The 18,200-nt window shown below is 38.9% G+C and overlaps 2 protein-coding genes across 2 annotated transcripts in view; both read right to left on the reverse strand.

Moving 5' to 3' along the window:
* Window positions 1–69: 69 nt before the first annotated feature.
* On the reverse strand, window positions 70–9,091 carry dda1 (DET1 and DDB1 associated 1). The gene is made up of 5 exons (XM_067430927.1): window positions 8,846–9,091; window positions 7,714–7,794; window positions 7,498–7,549; window positions 7,284–7,345; window positions 70–1,682 (listed from the first exon to the last, which is right to left on the reverse strand). The coding sequence occupies exons 1-5, from the start codon at window positions 8,852–8,854 to the stop codon at window positions 1,572–1,574; spliced, it is 315 nt and encodes a 104-aa protein (XP_067287028.1). The 5' UTR covers window positions 8,855–9,091; the 3' UTR covers window positions 70–1,571.
* A 3,110-nt stretch (window positions 9,092–12,201) lies between these two features.
* Window positions 12,202–18,200, reverse strand: part of ano8b (anoctamin 8b) — a 96,692-nt gene continuing 90,693 nt past the window's right edge. Inside the window, exon 17 of the mRNA XM_067431223.1 lies at window positions 12,202–17,357. Coding sequence (XP_067287324.1) covers window positions 16,665–17,357 — 693 coding nt within the window. The 3' untranslated portion in view covers window positions 12,202–16,664. The remainder of the gene's footprint in view (window positions 17,358–18,200) is intronic.

The raw sequence follows: 18,200 nt of genomic DNA on the forward strand, positions 1-18,200 counted from the left end.
TTTATTTGATATTAGAAAACAACAACAGGACTGTTTTTCGCTTTCATTCTTTTCCTATCCTCCAAATCTACGTGCAAACATGGTCAGAGTAAGAGCTCCGGATTAAAGCGGATTACACCTGTTGAGCATATGCTGCCACGGCCTCACTGAAAACGTGCCACTGGCTGTCCAATTTTAAGTATTCGACCATAATCTCTTGCCTTGAATTTACAAATGAAAATTAAACTTGGTTCAACAATTTTTTCCAATTTCATTTTTATTCTCAAAAAAATGTTGACCTCAAACATAGAAGTTGGGAAGGCTTCATAAGAACAAGAACATACAAATGCAGGTGTAATTGCAGTCATTGCGGTAACTTTCAGGTGTAGACTCAAGATGGGCTGCTCTCACCCCCCCTAGAGGTTTTAAACGCTTCCTTTACTCAAAACATTTTCTAAAGCCACAACGCATGCATGTTTTTTTTGTGTTAATGTCAATGGCTTCAACACATTTCATTTTTTTCATCAAGAACAAATGAAAAAACTTTACTGGGAAACGGCTTGGAAGCGCTGACTTAACCCAACATGTCTCCAGTCACAGTGAAAACACAGTTGTACGGATGTTGTGGACTCTAAACACTGGCTGAGAGTATTAAACCCCATGTGTAAAGCTTCTACTGTTTATTGTTACACAACCACAGTTCGCCGACTCCCTCTACAGGATAAGAGAGGAACTTCTGCATAGATGCACCTTAAAATCTCAGAACGCCAACACATCTACAAACCCAGAAAACAGAGAGGTTATTAAATCTCCAACCTGGGAAAATCCCATCATACCCAGAAACGGTCTGCACCGAATCAGCGCACAGGGATCAAGTCAATGATCGACTCAGACATCTAAAGGCAGGTGATTGATTTATGATTCCAGAGAACTGCTGAATCTAACACAGCACTGAAAGCTCATATGATAACAGGAGGAAGTGAGAGAGACATTAACATTTGTAAGTCACCATTTGTATTTCTTCACATCATCAGAAAAGTCATCCTCAATCTGTGATAACAGCCCTAACAGTGCATTCATGCACAAGTATGCACCTGTTAGGAAGACTGTTACATTACCAACATGAAACACTACATCTAAATTCTGAAATTTCCCTTTTTGGACACTTAAGAGAGACCCTGTGTTTTTAGCGCCTGTGGCGAAGTATATCATGAAAGCAAAAATCCACAGCGGAGATAACTAGGGTGTTTTTAAACTTAAACTGCATTAATAGTGTCCTAAAAATCAATTTTCACACGTCTTCACAGCAGACATTCATTTTATGTGCTTGTTGAATATCGCGGTACCCGCCCCCCTCTCACCCCAAGCAGTTCAGAGTTCAGCAGAATCTTCGAAGCTGGCAGTGGAAACTCGATATGCCCCCACACATTCAGATTTGGGCACTGACTGCATCAGGAAGCCCTCAGTAAAATAAAAAAGCACACTGTAAGACAAGTGTTCCATTTCCTTCTTTCTGAGATGAAATTCCTGTGTGGTGTGCGGGTGTTTGGGCTTGCTGTGTCCGTTCTTGTGCTGTTGGATGGTGGGTTCCTCTACGAGTCCTCGTTCATCTCCTGGCTGTCTGTCCTGGCGATTTTGCGTGGAGGTGCTGGGCTGCCACCCTCCCCTTCTGCTTGTTCCTGCTCTCGCTTTTTAGCTGCATTCTGTATGACAAAAAAACACAAAAAAATCCACACGTTAAAAAAATACTATTTTTGGCAGCTGCATTTCTCACCAGGGAAGAATAATATTTTTCGATTTCACTGTGCTGATTTTCCACTGTTTTTCCTATTTAAACTTGCACTTGACGGGCATGTTTGAAGGCCCTGAAATACTCAAGGGAAAGTTATTTTCCATTCTTCGCTTGGGGGTAAAAAGTCCAAAATACCTTTTCAACAGTATACTGTCAGTTAACATTCGGACGCCACATTCTGGAGCTGCTGAGAGCGCTGTTTAGGTGAATATGTAAATATTAGGGGTGTAATGACAAATAATGATATGCTTGTATCTTGATTCAATACAAATCGTGATACTGAACTCACAATATGTTTTATTATTACTTTATTATTAGGACTCACAAGTATTCCCTCATTGCATTATTATACATTATACACTGATCAGGCATAACATTGACCTAATATTCTTCTCCTCAAACCATTTCTGAATCATCCTGCTAAAAGAGCTACAGGCACCAGGGAGGGAATGCCGTTTCTTCAACAATGCTTAGGTAGGCTGTACGTGTCAGAGTAACATCCACATGGATAGCATGACCCAAGGTTTCCCAGCAGAACATTGCCCAAAGCACCAACACTGCCTCTGCCGGCTTGCCTTCTTCCTATAGTGCATCCTGGTGCCATGTGTTCCCCAGGTAAGATACGCACACACACCCTGCCATCCATGGGATGTAAAAGAAAACATGATTCATCAGATCAAGCCACCTTCTTCCATTGCTCTGTGGTCCAGTTCTGATGCTCACGTGCCCACTGTTGGCACTTCCAGGGGCCAGCGTGGGCACCTTGACTGTATTCTGACACCTTTCTATCAGAACCAGCATTAACTTCTTGAGCGATTTGAGCTACAGTGGCCACCCTTGGCTCCCCACGTGCATCATTGAGCCTTGTCCGCCGATGACCCTGTCGTCGGTTCACCACTGTTCCTTCCTTGGACCACTTTTGATAGATACTGACCAGGTGTTGACCGGAAACAGCCCGCAAGAGCTGCAGTTTTGGAGATGCTCTGACACAGTCATCTAGCCATCACAATTTGGCCCTTGTCAAACTCGCTCAAATCCTTACACTTGTCCATTTTTCCTGCTTGTAACACATCCACTTTGAGGACGAAACGTTCAATTGCTGCCTAATATTTCTCACCCACTAACAGGTGCCGTGATGAAGAGATAATCAGTGTTATTCACTTCACCACAATGTTAAGCCTGATCAGTGTATATAGTAGTTTAACATAGTAATGTTCAATTAATGTCCATAAACGTTCTCTTTTTTTTCCATTCATTAGAGCTCTTACACAGACAAGCTATTAAGGAACTCCACATATATGAATAAACAAAGAATAATCTAAAACGCTTTGAATAGTTATACTACTACAACTAAATGTGATTTGGAGATTTTAAATGATGTTTGCACATTCACTTTAAAGGTGGGGTAAGTCTGATTTCAAAACCGTTTTAGGACAATAAAAAGGACACGGGCCGAGTGGAATAATAAACTTGTAGCCAATCAGCAGGTAAGGGGCGTGTCTACTATTGATGGTGAGAAGAGCTCGCTCTCGCTCTGTGCACGTCATTATTCAAAACACACGAGACACACATGACGGACATTAGCCGAGAACTAGCCTAAAATATGCTGCTTGACTATGCTCGTGTGTCATGTTCGCTTGTTAGTCCATTTGCGATCGTATTGTTTCTCACTTCAGCGATGATAAAGACCCGTTCATTTCCACACCTTATGGAGCATCTAAATCTCATCACTGTGTGCTTCAAGCATCAGCTCACACAATGTCTCCTACAAGTAAGATACTATACTCCTAATATATGTTTGTTTACTCTTTTCATGATCTATATAACCCTTATCCAGTCATAATTGTAATATGTCGTTAGCTGGACTGTCGTGTTTGTGTTCCATAGAGTTGTTCATGAGAACAGTTTGATCGCTATCTCTAATCTTGTCATAATTGTAATATGTCGTTATTTGGACTGTCGGCTCGTGCTATAGAGTTGTTCATGAGAACAGTTTGTGATTTTGTGATCGCTATGACTCTAATCTTGTCATAATTGTAATATGTGGTTAGCTGGACTGTGTGCTTGTGTAGCCTATCGAGTTGTTCATGAGAACAGTGTGTTTTTGTGATTGCTGTAACTCTAATCTTGTCATAATTGTAATATGTTCGTTAGTTGGACTGTCTTGCTCGTGTACTATCGAGTTGTCCATAAGAACGGTTTGTGTTTTTGTGATAGAAGGGATGACTTTTTCAGTGAATATTGGGTTACGTATGTGTGGGGCGGCGCTATCAAAATAGGGCCGAGACCCTTTTGGGGGTAGGGGCGTGTTTGTTTTGGTGATTTGAAATACCAACAACGGTTACCAGATACCACTTACCCCACCTTTAAGGAGTGGCGTTCCAGCACGTACGCACTTCATTTGATTAATGCAATCACAGTTCTAATCACCAGCAAGCGTGTCAAAACGACTATTCCCAATTCTGCATTTAGACTCACACTTACACTCGCACATCACACAAGCATTTGAAAGTCTGTGTTTACTACAGTATACATCCTGTCTCTTCAGGAGACTTGGATTTGAATTAGACTACTCGATAGATTTTTGGATCTTTTAAGTTTTAGAGGAACAGACTTTTCTTTCCTTTTTAAGGAAGGGCAGAAATCTCTCAGGATTCATAAAAAAAAAATTGTGTTTGGTAGTTATAAAGTAATCTTATTGGTTTGAAAAGACATGAGGGTGAGTACATGACAGAATTTACATTTTTGGAATTTTAAATGTAAAAATGAATTATTATACACTATAAAATACAATAAGCTGAGCCTTGGATAAAACTAACTTTACATCGAAAATCATACGATACATTCAACGATACATGGTGTTAAGTTTTTATATTGCGATATCTCAATATAACAATATATCGCTTCACCCCTAATATGTGCTGTGAGCTTTCATTTCAATAACAAAAATATGACAAAAATGACAGTGGTGACAAAACAGAAGTTAAGAAAGCACAAGCTTTTAAATTCAGCTCTCCCATCAAGTCATGTCACTGGACACAGGAAACATTTCTCCTAAACACGAGACGTGCATTATATTTAAAGGGTCAGGATATGAGAAATAATTATTTTCTTCAGCTTTTAACATATGTGGGTCTTTGCACCTTTAAGACAACCCGCAAGTTTCAAAGCTTAAAACGTCTCCCTTATTAAAAAGCATATTATTTATTTGGCTAATCAATCTCCAAAAACTCATTTGGATATTATCTAATGCCACACAAATACATTATTATTGACCATTCTGGGAAACTTGGTGGTGTAATATTTTCACTGTCGCTTGTTTGTTTGTCGATACACTGATAATTGTATTTTTGTTTTGTTTTAGTTATTACGTTGTGAGTGTGTTACATTGTAGATCCTTTTGAAAACACAATGGTGCATCTTAAGGGGTTAATCCTAATAAATAAACAAACAAACTTACATAAACATTTGCATATGACTGCCTCAAGAGCAAGACATCAGCAAATAGTTATACAAATCTATTTCTATACACCCTATTCTCTGCCCACTGATATTCAGACACTTAATGGCCGTCAATACCGGATAAGGGGATCATGTTAAAAGTAAATAGATTCTAATCACTGATGTGGTCTACACTAGATACACTTACATACTCAATTTCTGATGTATTGTACGCACTTGAGCAGAACAGGAGAAAATAGAGGCGTGAGAGAACATTCGCTTTGACGTGTCTAGTTTAAACAGTGTGTTTATATCTCTGTACAGAATTCAGAAATATCCCAGCGTCTGAAAAAGTGAATGGTATATCTTTAATGGAGTCCCGGATTGCGTCTGAGGATTATATGTTTATTCAGAGCATTTGACCGCAGATTGTTTAGTAAACGAGGCAAACCGTAATGGAGAGTTCGCCAAGAAAATGAAATACAGATGTAGCAGTCCGTTAGATCTGACAGCAGTTGCAACAAAAACCACAAGTAAATGATTTCATAATGCTTTGACTGTAAATGACTGTATATGGATGTTTTTAAAACACTCATGCAATAGCGAGTGGGCGTTGATACTGTTTCCTATGCAGTGATGTTAGCCAGTCATAACAGTAGCTGTATACTATCAAGCATTAAAGGAGTCAGCCCTTAAAACTGATCAATTTAGAGTCACAATGAAGGTTGAAAATAATAGTTTCTCTGCATATACATATGTTTGTGTGTTTGGTTTTGTTTATTTATGCAAAGAACTTGCATGTGCTGTTTAATGCATTTGAGACCTGTTTTTTTCTCAGTGCATAACTTAGATCTTTAGGTACTGCAAGTGATGTCTTGACAGAAAATTATTCTCCATTAAACTTTAAAGACTTCAATGAAGGACAGCCGGTATGTGTATGCACATCAAACAGATTGAGCCCAGTAGAATGGGAATGCAACAATTCAAATATATATGAAAATATTTTGCATTAAAAAAAGTGGAAGAACTTCAAACTGCCTCCACCACTTACAATAGCACCATAATCTGGGAAATGCTGTTTCATGCATACTGAGCTTTTTACACTGTTAAAGACTTGGATTCCCATCCTAAACATAGACAAAGTTTCAAAAACTAATGTTGGACATTTGATGGAGTATTTCTGTGTTAAAAATACTCCTTCCGGTTTCTCACAAGTTTCTGAGTTTTTTTTGAGTATGGGTCGGCTTGACGTTAATAGAGCGAAAGGTCCTTGTATGGGCCGTACGGGCTCTTCTCCCGGTAGGGTGCGTGCGCGCGTGACTAGAGCGAGAGAGGAAATGCACGCCCATAAACACTCTCTCAGGTGCAGATCCAGTCGTCCGTTTTGCTTGCTACTGCTAAGACCGTTTTAAAAACCGTTTTGCTTGCTACTGCTAAGGTTTAGTCACATACAATAGTCTATAAACCGAATCATGTCCTCATAAACTGCACGTAAAGACACACAAATGTTGACGGGGCACTAAATACAGTACATACCACAGAGACGGACGTCCTGCTGTTGTTGCTTCCCCTGTTCAATTTATTTCAGCCTTCGAATAATTCTGGATCATATATCTTTTAGCTGAGATGTATAGCCCTGGGCTTCTCCACGCTTGAGGACGTCACCGCTTTGGGTGTGTTGGTCATTCTTTAGCTCCGCCCACACGATACGCCTCCAGGTGCTCGATTTTTTCCGGAAAGACTCGATACAGCCCATATTTCTTTTATAAATATAATAAAACTAAAGACTTTTCGGAGATATGAAGGATGCAATACTACTCTATAGGTACTCAAGATTGACATGAGATTGACTGAAACTGAGAGTTTCACCCCCCCTTTAAGGAGAGCGATTTTCATTAATTTGTCCAATTGGAATTGATAGAATGGTTGTGGTTTGCTATTGCTGTAATCTCATGCGAGTGTCAGGTCGTCCTGCCCTCGCTCCAGCAAACACTTCTTCGGAGAAGTAAACCACTATGAGATTAGTTAATTTATCCATCACCATGTGGTTGCTTTATCAACGAACACTTGCCTTTTTGTCCCACTGTTGATGAAGATAACGCAAAAGGATGTTTGTCTTCTCGGTGACAATGACTGCGAGGAGAGAAAAAACAACAACGTAAAATTAGGCTTCAGACTGAAACTAAAAGGGTTTTATGAGACATTAGCCTTCATTTTATTATGCAATGTGGCATTTGAAATGGCTGTATAACAAGCTTTCATCCAGCAGCTACACAAACACTCACTCTGTTCGGAGGGATACTCTCGTGTAGGCAGATATACTGACGGCCTCCTGTTCTGTAAGACAATAAATGGACTGTTAATGTGATTTAACCAAAACCTGAAAATGTAATTCACAGATGCAGTGTGAAAATGCACACTGAATATTCAGAAAGATGATGGTTAACAGCTCATTCATGAACAACACTGCAAAACTGATAATTTAGTCCAGCAAACCTTACCGATGCTTTACATACAGAGTCCGCATGAAATCTGCTGAAGTTCGTCTTATTATAAACAGGTAGACCTTTCAGGAAATCTGCCTTCAAAGTGTTCAGAGACAAAAAAAGAGGTTAAAACGCTTACTAGAAATATACCAGAAGTGCTAAATAAATACACTTGATATTGGACAGATCCTCGTCTAGAGGGGGAGACACATTTTCCTAGGTGCTCATTTATTCCGGAGTTCAATTCATTTTTTGTTTGTATTAAATACATGATTTGGTGAATATACATGATTTTTTAAAACACTTTTTTTTTTTTGTTAAATACAGACACACCTATTGCACATAAAATAATCCCAGAAAAATATCTAATGACTCATGATTTTACATTGATTGACCATAATAGCCACCTGCCAATGATCTTATAGATTTGTAGTAGTCAGAGAAGCATGACTCGTTTAGCTAACAATCAATAACAAGATGAACCTTATTGGCACTTATATAAATACATCAATAATAAATATGTATCTGCATAATACATGTAACGAATGTATCTGATTTCCAAACATTTGCTGAGAGTAAACTCATATCCAGATGGAGGATGATGCATGTCAACCTTTTGGGCGTTGCCAGTCTAGCCCACTAGATCTGTAGAGGTTATATGCTCGATATTTTTTTTATTCAAGTTTTTGTAATCATATTTGATCAAAATAACACGAACAAAATGAAACTATTCTGTTCGTGACTGATGAACGAAAGTCTCGCTCGCTTGTCAGTATGCTAATACGAGCTAACACATTAGCATGACATGTGTGAAGTGATTTAGATATTATTCAAATGCCAAATCACTTGATCACCCTAAAATAAAGGTTTAGTAAGTCTAGCAATAGCATTTAAACAAGATAATATGTTAATTTCAGGCTGTTGCTATACGAAAATTGTATATGAAATAACGTTAGCCATGAATGTTAGAAGCGGCCTAGCATGCTAACTCGATCACCAAAGCAGCCTGTCAGCTGAAACCGACTAAAATATTATCTGTGTAGTTATAATTTTAGCTTTCAACATGATATTTCAGCGCCCAGTCTGTTACAGCTTCGGTCCCTCAGCTGAGACGTGGAAATATGAAGCTATGAGTGCAGAAACTTACTTTGTCCATGGTGAAGTCAGTTCAGTCCTGTAGGTGTTTGTGCTCAGACAGGCCTGAACACTGTCAGAAATCAGAGGTTTGAACCCGGTACCACTCACCACACTCGCCACTGAATACGACACGAATTCACAGACCAACACGAGTGAATACAACAAGACAAATAAATAACAGCTCACGTCAAAACTCAAAGCTACCGACTGAAAAGCGAAGCAAACAACTCTCTCTCTCTCTCTCTCTCTCTCTCTCTCTCTCTCTCTCTCTCTCTCTCTCTCTCTCTCTCTCTCTCTCTCTCTCTCTCTCAAAAAAAAAAAAAAAAAAATTCACCATGGTAACCGAAGTGTTCTTTAAAATACCATACAGCAGTTGTTACTACAATGAAATTAGTAACTAACTAAGCATAAATAAAAAATTGAAGCCAATGCTTCTGCTGTTGGAAGAATGGAGTACAAATTTGAAATTTGAATTTTCTTTTAATGGTTTTATTTATGGCCCTAAATATAACTATCAAAACAGAAAAAGAGATGTGTTAATAAACTTTTTATATGGTCAAGCGAAATTAGCCGTGTGGCTGACAAGAAAAGCAAAGATGAATGGGAGTGTTTCTACTGATGTCAAGATGACTTTAAGGGGTCTGATATCTGCTCGGCTTACGGTTGAGTTTGCATATTATAAAATGGTTGGAGATCTTGATACTTTTGAACAAACTTGGGGTTTGAATGATGTTTTATGTAAATTAGAAGATGGAATTTTACAAATGTGTGTGTGAGTATTTTATTGTGATTATTATTATTATCATTTTTTTTTTTTTTTTTTTTTTTTTTTGTTGTTGAATATGAGCATATGTGAATATCTCTGTGTTTTATATATTTATATATTTTGATTAATTGTTAAAATAAAGAAAGACTAAAAGTCAAAGTCTCTCTCTCTCTCTCTCTCTCTCTCTCTCTCTCTCTCTCTCTCTCTCTCAAAAAAAAAAAAAAAAAATTCACCATGGTAACCGAAGTGTTCTTTAAAATACCATACAGCAGTTGTTACTACAATGAAATTAGTAACTAACTAAGCATAAATAAAAACACAAGTATTTTATCGGTGGTGCAATTTTAATTAGTCCACTAATATACTTATATTTATCTTTTGAATAATGTTTACAATATATGTAGGCCTACTCATTTTATTATGGAGGGGTCATTCACCAAAAATTACACTACGGAGAGAAAAAAGTAAAATTAAGAAAATCTTTACTATTAATACTTCTCAGGCATTACAAACAAAACAGTAAACATTTTTTAAGTCACCATGAAATCACAGTTGGCCATTCTTATATTTCTTATGGAATATTGAAGTGAAACTATTTATCCATGATCATCCATCCATTATTGTTTTTATTTCATAACTTTCTCTCTTCTCTTCTCTTCTCTTCTCTTCTCTTCTCTTCTCTTCTCTTCTCTTCTCTTCTCTTCTCTTCTCTTCTCTTCTCTTCTCTTCTCTTCTCTTCTCTTCTCTTCCTCATCTGATGACGAGTTTACTAGCGTGAGGGCGGGGCCTGTCACATGAGCTCGACCATTGGACCATATATATATATATATATGTATGTATGTATGTATGTATGTATGTATGTATGTACCTTGGCAAACAAATGGTCTAAAGTACTTATATTTCAATCTATATTAATCTGCTTTTGCACACAGTTTCACAAGACCTGGGGCCTGTACTATGATGGTGGTTTAACAAACTCAGGGTTACAGGATTCGTTTTGAGTTGACAAAACCAATGATGGTCCCATGATGCTGATCATCAGCTTGCTCTGTCAACAGGCTTTGATCCTGAGTTCAGGAGTTTAGCTATGACATCAGCAGTGAACAGCCAATCACACGCTGTAGATCAGCGAAACTTTAATTTCTCTCTTCTGCAGATAATTAGGCCCACATGATTGAAAAATATTAAGAATTAAAAAAAAAAATGTACTCAGTAAGAAGAAAAGAGCTGTCTATGAAAGAGGACAACTTAAAGAAAAAATATTATATGTCAATGCAAGTAAAAGTTATGAAAGAAAATTGAACATTTAAGCTCAGTAAGCTTCTTTTTTTTAATAGTTTTATTTATTGATTTTAAACTTATTTGTATGGCTTTATGTAGGCTATACAGTATATTAATTTTAACAAAGTGCCTATTAATTATTGATTAACTAAAATGGTAAATGTGTAATTGATTAAGGGTATAATAATTACATAATTATATCTAAATCATTCAAAATTATTATTTTTATAAATAAGCACCGCTAAAAGCCAGACACTTTAGTCTATCAAAATGTCACAAGATATTAATCATGTTAATTTCAAATACTTATATCACTGACAACAGTAGTCCGGCCAGGATATTTAAAGGTCAAACTGATGTTGATGTTGACATGTTGTGTTTTGGCCTGAAGCTCCGCCCTCCACCTATCGACCAATCACAAAGTCAGTAGTGTTTCGGCATACGGGTTGCCAGATCTGCTCTAGTTACCACAGCTACAACTACAAACGTTCCTGCTGATCCTGCAGCCTATCTGGCAACCTCGAGTCAGGAGGGAGGGGGAGAAGGGATACACCGTCTACAGTCATAAGTCATAGTAAATGGGCCAAGCCTGAAGAAGTTAAAATTGCTTAAATCACCTTTCTTTCCCATTCTGACATTCAGTTTAGAGTTCAGGAGATTGTCTTGACCAGGGCCACACCCCTAAATGCATTGAAGCAACTACCATGTGATTGGTCGATTAGATAATAGCATAAATGAGAAATTTAACAGGTGGTCCTAATAATCCTTTAGGTGAGTGTACAAATAGTTTCGGGTCACAGCTGCCCAGCTGCAGTCAAATTGACCTGTAAATATTATAATCGTATATTGTAAGATATTGTATGTGCATTCACAAAATAACTAGAGTATCAACATTTTGCAGGCATTTTCATTCCCCTAAATTAAAAATAAATCACAAAATTTTAGCACATCATACAGTTGATATGCCCCATTGACTTACACATGGTAATTTAAAAAAAAAACTGTGGAAGTCAATGGGGACTAGAAACTGTTTGGTTACCAACATTCTTTAAATTATCTTCTTTTGTGTTCAGCAGAAGAAGGAAACTCATACAGGTTTGGGACAACTTGACGGTGAGTAAACGATGACAACATTTTCCTTGCAACTCAGAAATTGAAATTAGCCAAATTGATCCGGAAAATATTAAAAGCATATTGTAGCCTATAATTCAGTTTCATATGAATGATAACCGCCAATTTGCTAAAACGTGATGTGTTGAAAATCATAAAACAGCATATAAGAAAACTGTAACTGAAAGAGAAACTGAAAGACAATACAGTAAATTTAAATCTGTTTATTATCCCTTTTCAATTCTTACAAAAATATGACAAAATTAAAGAAATAAATAATCCCATTCCCTAATATTGTTTTCTTTAATAAAGAAAAGTTTTACAGTGAAACATTGGAAGAGCTCATGATAGGTTTGTGAGGTTGCCTTCAGAGAGGGAATTCTGTGGCCCCCTCATCACAATCAGTTCATATTTCACAGTTAGACCGAATGTAAAGCAGTTCTTACACGACAAACCTATGCAGCCTCGAAATGCTTCCAGCTATCGGCAGCTTAACTATTCACATCTTTCAGTTGAACAACAATAACGGAAACGGAAATGTCCTTAGGCCAGAGCTGACGTTCTGACTACATTAAATGTAGGATGTGGACGGATGATACAGGGATGACAAAACATTACAGCAGCCTCATAACCTTCGAATACACCATGATCTATCATATTGCAGAGTTCAGGTCAGAAAGCAACTAACAACCATAAATGCCTGTTTCTCCATCGGTCAGGAGACCCGATTTACTTCAGACAGCTGAACTCTCCAGTTTACCTTTTACTCTTCTAAATATACCACATCCATTCAATTATTATATCAAATTTTATATTCAAATCAAATGTGGAATGCGTATTAGTTGTGATAGTAACTAATATTTTAATTATACCGCTGTCTCCAGCCAGGCTGTTGTAGTAATGGATGAATTTGTACTAAATAAACATGTACTAAACATAAAACATATTCAAATCACCATTCAGGCCAAAATATTATTGCAACAATGTCTGCTCAGCAAATCCTGTCAACCAAATAAAAAACAAATGCATAGCTTGATTTGATTTTTTCTTTCTTTCTATGAAACTAAAAAGTAAAAATGTAATAATCCATTACTGGAGGCACCTCTCGTTTCTTCATGACCTTACATTGGAATATAAGCTCATACACTGCTTCACAGACCCTTCGTAGGGTGTGACACCGAGACTTGCTTAATGGGTTTTTGATAGCAACAACTGAACACATTGTGTTGCGATAAGACCCTCCCTAACATGCTCAGGACAAACTTAGTAATTCAAAGAAGTTCTTTCAGCACACATTCAAACTGCCTCTAAAGACAGAGACGGTTTGTTTGAGAAACCAATACGTCTTCCTTCACATTTCCAAACCGAAGCACGTGCTTAGCAGCTTTACGCTAAAATAATGTGCAAAGAGGAGGCAAATATTAGTTTTGCTTCAGTAAAAAAAGAAACAATTATATAAATAGGTAGACATGAATGTAACAAATGCTGAAATTGGCGTAAAAAAGTGACAGTATATTATTTCAGCAGTGTATTAATAAAAAATAAAATACAGCATTTTCGTATGTAATGAGGCATGGTACTGCTTATATTGGCTTGCAGGATAATTCATCATTATTAAAGCATTATCAGAATACCAGTGAAAGGTTTGGAAATACCTACTCGTACTTTATTATTACTAATTTCCAAATTTTAGGATAATAGGAAAGCCATCAAAACTATGAAATAACACAAATGGGATTAAGGGAGTTATATAGTGATCTTATATTTGAGCTCCTTCAAGCTCAACAATTCAAATTTCCAAGCTAATTGCATCAGATGGATTGACTAGAGGTGGATGAAATGTCATCTGTCAAATACACAGATCTACAAACAACACTATCTTGCTCAGTTTAGAATAGTTTCCAGATGTGATGTAGTTAAGAGGGGTTCAAGTCTGCTCAGCTTGAAGGTTCAAAACAGAGCTATAATGATGCGATTATTGGTGGCAATGCAATGTGATGACCATCAAATTCAGATGACACAAATTTTTCTGATTCTACAGGGTATCTATGGCCCTGTTTACTCCTGATATTAAGATGCGTTTTGGTCCATTGGATCGCAAGTAGACAAGGTAGATGCACCCGTTTATCTTTGTTGTTTTAATCTGTCTCTTTTGTCCACTTTCAACCCATTCTGTCCCGATTTCTTTGAGGGGAGGGTCTATGGGCGGGTTGAATTGTTGTTAAAACAACAACAAGATCTTTCCCAGATTTTTCGATCTAATGGGCGAAATAACCACACGCAATTTACATATGAACATGCCTAATGACGACGGAGAATGGAAAGAGAGCACCAGCTTTCAACTGAAAGCCGCAAGATAACGTCAAACGCTGTGAATGTGTTAGAAACAAGTGACAACCTCCCCCGGTTTTTGTTGAAGCCAATACAGAAGTAACTTAAACTGCAATTCATCTACTGGCCACAGGCTCGAAAAGGGAGCAGAATCTCATTGAGCCCCATGTTAAAATTCCCAACTTTACAGCAGAAAAAAACATATTTACAGCCTGGTACAAATTGTGGTTTTGGTCTATACGGCTAATTTTGCCCGTCAAGACAACTGTGAGGGGGTGATTTTTTTTTTTTTAACTCATTCATTTACATTTTATAAACCCTTTAAAGTTCTGCATAATCAAGGGTGTGGGTGGACAGCCATTTATCCGCAGTCTGTAGTCATTGCGCCACAAAAGCTCCGCCCACATCCCGCCTCTTTTTCTGTTATCCAGGAGTGACTCGCGATGACGCGCTGGCAAGACGGCGAAGACCAGCTCGTCTCTACTTTGCGCTTCAGGACGGCTCTTCGGAATCCTATGGTTGAGGTCACGGACACTACGTCCATATTTTTTTTACAGTCTATGGTTAGAAATCAGGAATGGTGAGAACTTTTTTCATCTTCAAACCAATTTTGGGTCTTTAGCCAAAGTTTAAATCCCGTCTGGCTAGCGCGTTTCCTATGTTAACGTGTAGGCGGAGAGTATGCAGCCTTTTGCTGTTCGAACACGAGCGTGTAAACTATGAAAGTAATCTGGTCAAATGTGTTTTCAACAACCACTGGAAGTGTTCGAAAGTGGGCAAGCTCAAAATGTTTCAGACTCCGTTCATACCTGTATTTAACATCTCCCCCATGTGATCCGATCGACCAAACGTAAATCTTAATACCAGACCTATCCGGCCTCTCCTGCTGCCTTTGTGTACCATGCTTCACAATAGTGTGAAATGGATATATAAATTTTAGACAAATAAATAAGTAATCAACATTTGCAATTGTCTCTTTGCAGTTTTCATTATTGATCTTTCTTTTTTTTAATCTTATTAATTAACATTAAAATATTGCCAGTTGGGGCCTATTATTCTGGACTAAACCACCAGTAGTCTTTGCTTGTAAAGATGCTATTGCTCTACTAAATCAGCTGTTTTAAACAAATACAAAAGTTTTCAGGCCTAAAATAGTTGGAACCGCTTATTGTTGTTATGATATTATGAAGGTCATACTGTGTAATTGGTATAAACCATTTTTTTTCTACCGGCAAACCAATAAAACGTTACAATTATCAGACTAGTAATTAAACATTGCACTTTAAAAACCGTCAGAAATGCAGCTCATGCCTTCCTATTTGGGTTGCAGAAAAGGCAATGTGTGTGTGATTAAGTGTGCATGTGTTTGGAGGGGGGTCTTTACTCTGAATTTATCCTGAAATATAGCGAAGCATTAACCATTATGGGGCGAATTCACTAAACAGTTGCACCACTCTAGCGTGTGGCAGTTCCGCACAAAACCATGCGTCTTGTTTACTAGCTGCAATCTGATTTCACCAGGTTCTATATGTGCCAATATAGCACTGTGCCATGCGTATTTAAATGACGTCATTGTCATTCTTTCATCATCAGCTTACTTTCTATCCAAATGAAGTGCTGACGGAAAACAGATTTTACTTTAAAATGGATGTTTGTGTGCATTTTCCAGTAGTTATTGTAGCAAGCAAATATTTTCTGACATTTTTAAAAAGTTCCTGCTGTGAAATTCTTACCGCCTGCTGTCTCTAAACTATTGTCTGGAAATAAGGCGCAAGTACTTTCGTGGCAACCATTACCTGATTCGCTTAAGTGAATCGGGTGCTAAATCAACGTAGACAACACGTGCAAATACACAACGCTAATTTGTGGGCGCAATATACTCTAAAGCCGAAAGTAAACTTCTCTAGTCCGTGCTCCGCTCCGGCTTGCAGACAGCCAGCACGATGCAATTTTTATTAGCATAGTCCACTGATGTTTGTGCACAGCATCCGCTTGCAGCCCATTTTTTTTGTCCATGTGGACTTGTGCATGTACAGCAGTGCATGTGTGAGCGATGTTAGCGCTCCAAAAAAAGTCCACTAGGTAGTGCAGAATGCATCCATAGATTACACTTTGAAGTGCTTGCACACTCAATTGTGTGTTAGATGGAGCGGAACACGGAAAATGATGTATACCCGGGCTTTTAGTGAATTCCCCCTTATGTATTTTACTTAACAGCTTCCAGGTCAAGTCTTACACAGCCTCAACAAAACAGAAGAGGACCTTTCCCTTTCCACTCTCCCTCCCTCAGTGTTACTAAGTAGTTTCTCACACTGTTTTTTTAATGGAGATAATTTTCTTGTTAAATCTTAGGACCTGAAGGATCAACATCGGATGAGGATCCATTCTCCCCGTTCTCTCCACAAGGGGATGGGATTTCGTCCGGGACTCCGTTGAGGTCCGACTTATTGGGGGGCTTATCGTGTATCTGTCCCCCATCCCCTGGTTTTGAAGGTTGAGCCCCATTTACACACGCCCCTCCTTCTGATTTCCCAAAGTTAAAGAGTTTCCCGGGATTGAAGGACTTGTTGGGTGATTGGGACCTCTCCGTCCTCTCCTGGACTGGAGGAACTGTGGACGTACTAGAGGAAGCTGCCGCAGTCTCTTTCTTGTTCTCAGGAGACTTCAGGAACTTGAAACTAAGAAAACCCGGTAGCTTGGGTTCAGTACCCGTGGGCGACTGAGGGGAACGGGCTGTGCCGGAAGAAAACTTGTTCTGTAGAGGGATGATCTGCTTCAGTTTCATGACATTGTTGTTACCGAGAAGTGAGCTGGGTCGCTTGGGTTTCTCCCCCCCAGAAGCGCTCCCCCCACCCCCTGGTCTAGATTTGCCACTTTGGCTCTTGTCGTGATGGTGGTCGCCACCAGAGGAGTCCGAGCGACCGTCATCTCGATCACGTCGGGCCTGATATTCCGCCTGGCGCTGCCGCTCCTCTTCCTCCCGCTTCCTTCTCTGCTGCTGCTGGAAATGCTGCTGCGCCTGACGCTCATGCTTCTGAAAACAGATGTACACCAGAAATGAATCTGAGTTGAGAGTTGTCAGGAAGTTGCTATGGAGTTGCTAAGGTGTTCTGGGCTGCGTTTACAAATAGCATTGTAAGCCTAATTTGATCGTAGAACAATAGTCACCAATGGTCTCTGATCAATTTAGGCTTACGCTGCTATTGGGAAACGCAGTCCTGGGTGTTTAGATCTAGAACTACCTTAGAACTAACTTAGTTCTAGGAACTAGCCACCAGGGTGGTTCCCGGAGAACTTAAAGGAACACTGCACCGTTTTTAGAAATAGGGCTTATTCAACTCCTTTCCTACATTTAGATATGTGGGCAAATGCATTTTTGTCTCAGTGCATGCATTGTTTTAGTTTGGCAGGGTCGCCGCTATCTTAGCTTAGCATAATGAATGGAATCCTAAGTTGCCAGCTAACCCCCCCCACCTAATTACTTCTTGTGGGAAAGACAGTCTTGAGACGAAGACAGTTAAGATCCAGAACCACAGCTCTATGAACCAGAGTTTCAGAAGAGGAGCTACGCTTGTGAGCTTTGGAAATAGAACGACAGGAGGAGGAGGTTCTGGTTGCTCAAAAGCCGGAGGACGTGAGGATGAGAGCTAACATGAACTGGTGATGTGAATGTGGTGGAAAATGTCACTGTATGCCGACTGAAATAGTGTCTGTGCTGTGGCGAGTGGGACAAATTACTGCCACCAATGACCAGGCTCAACACATCAGATCAAGATGAGCGTGCCTGTAGTTGTGTCACAGCTACCGAGGATTTCACGGCGTTGATCCATCCTGCAGTACTCGCAACACACATCACAGGCACTCTATGGCTCTCATC

Source organism: Pseudorasbora parva, chromosome 22 (genome assembly GCF_024679245.1).
Source record: "Pseudorasbora parva isolate DD20220531a chromosome 22, ASM2467924v1, whole genome shotgun sequence".
Taxonomy (NCBI): domain Eukaryota; kingdom Metazoa; phylum Chordata; class Actinopteri; order Cypriniformes; family Gobionidae; genus Pseudorasbora; species Pseudorasbora parva.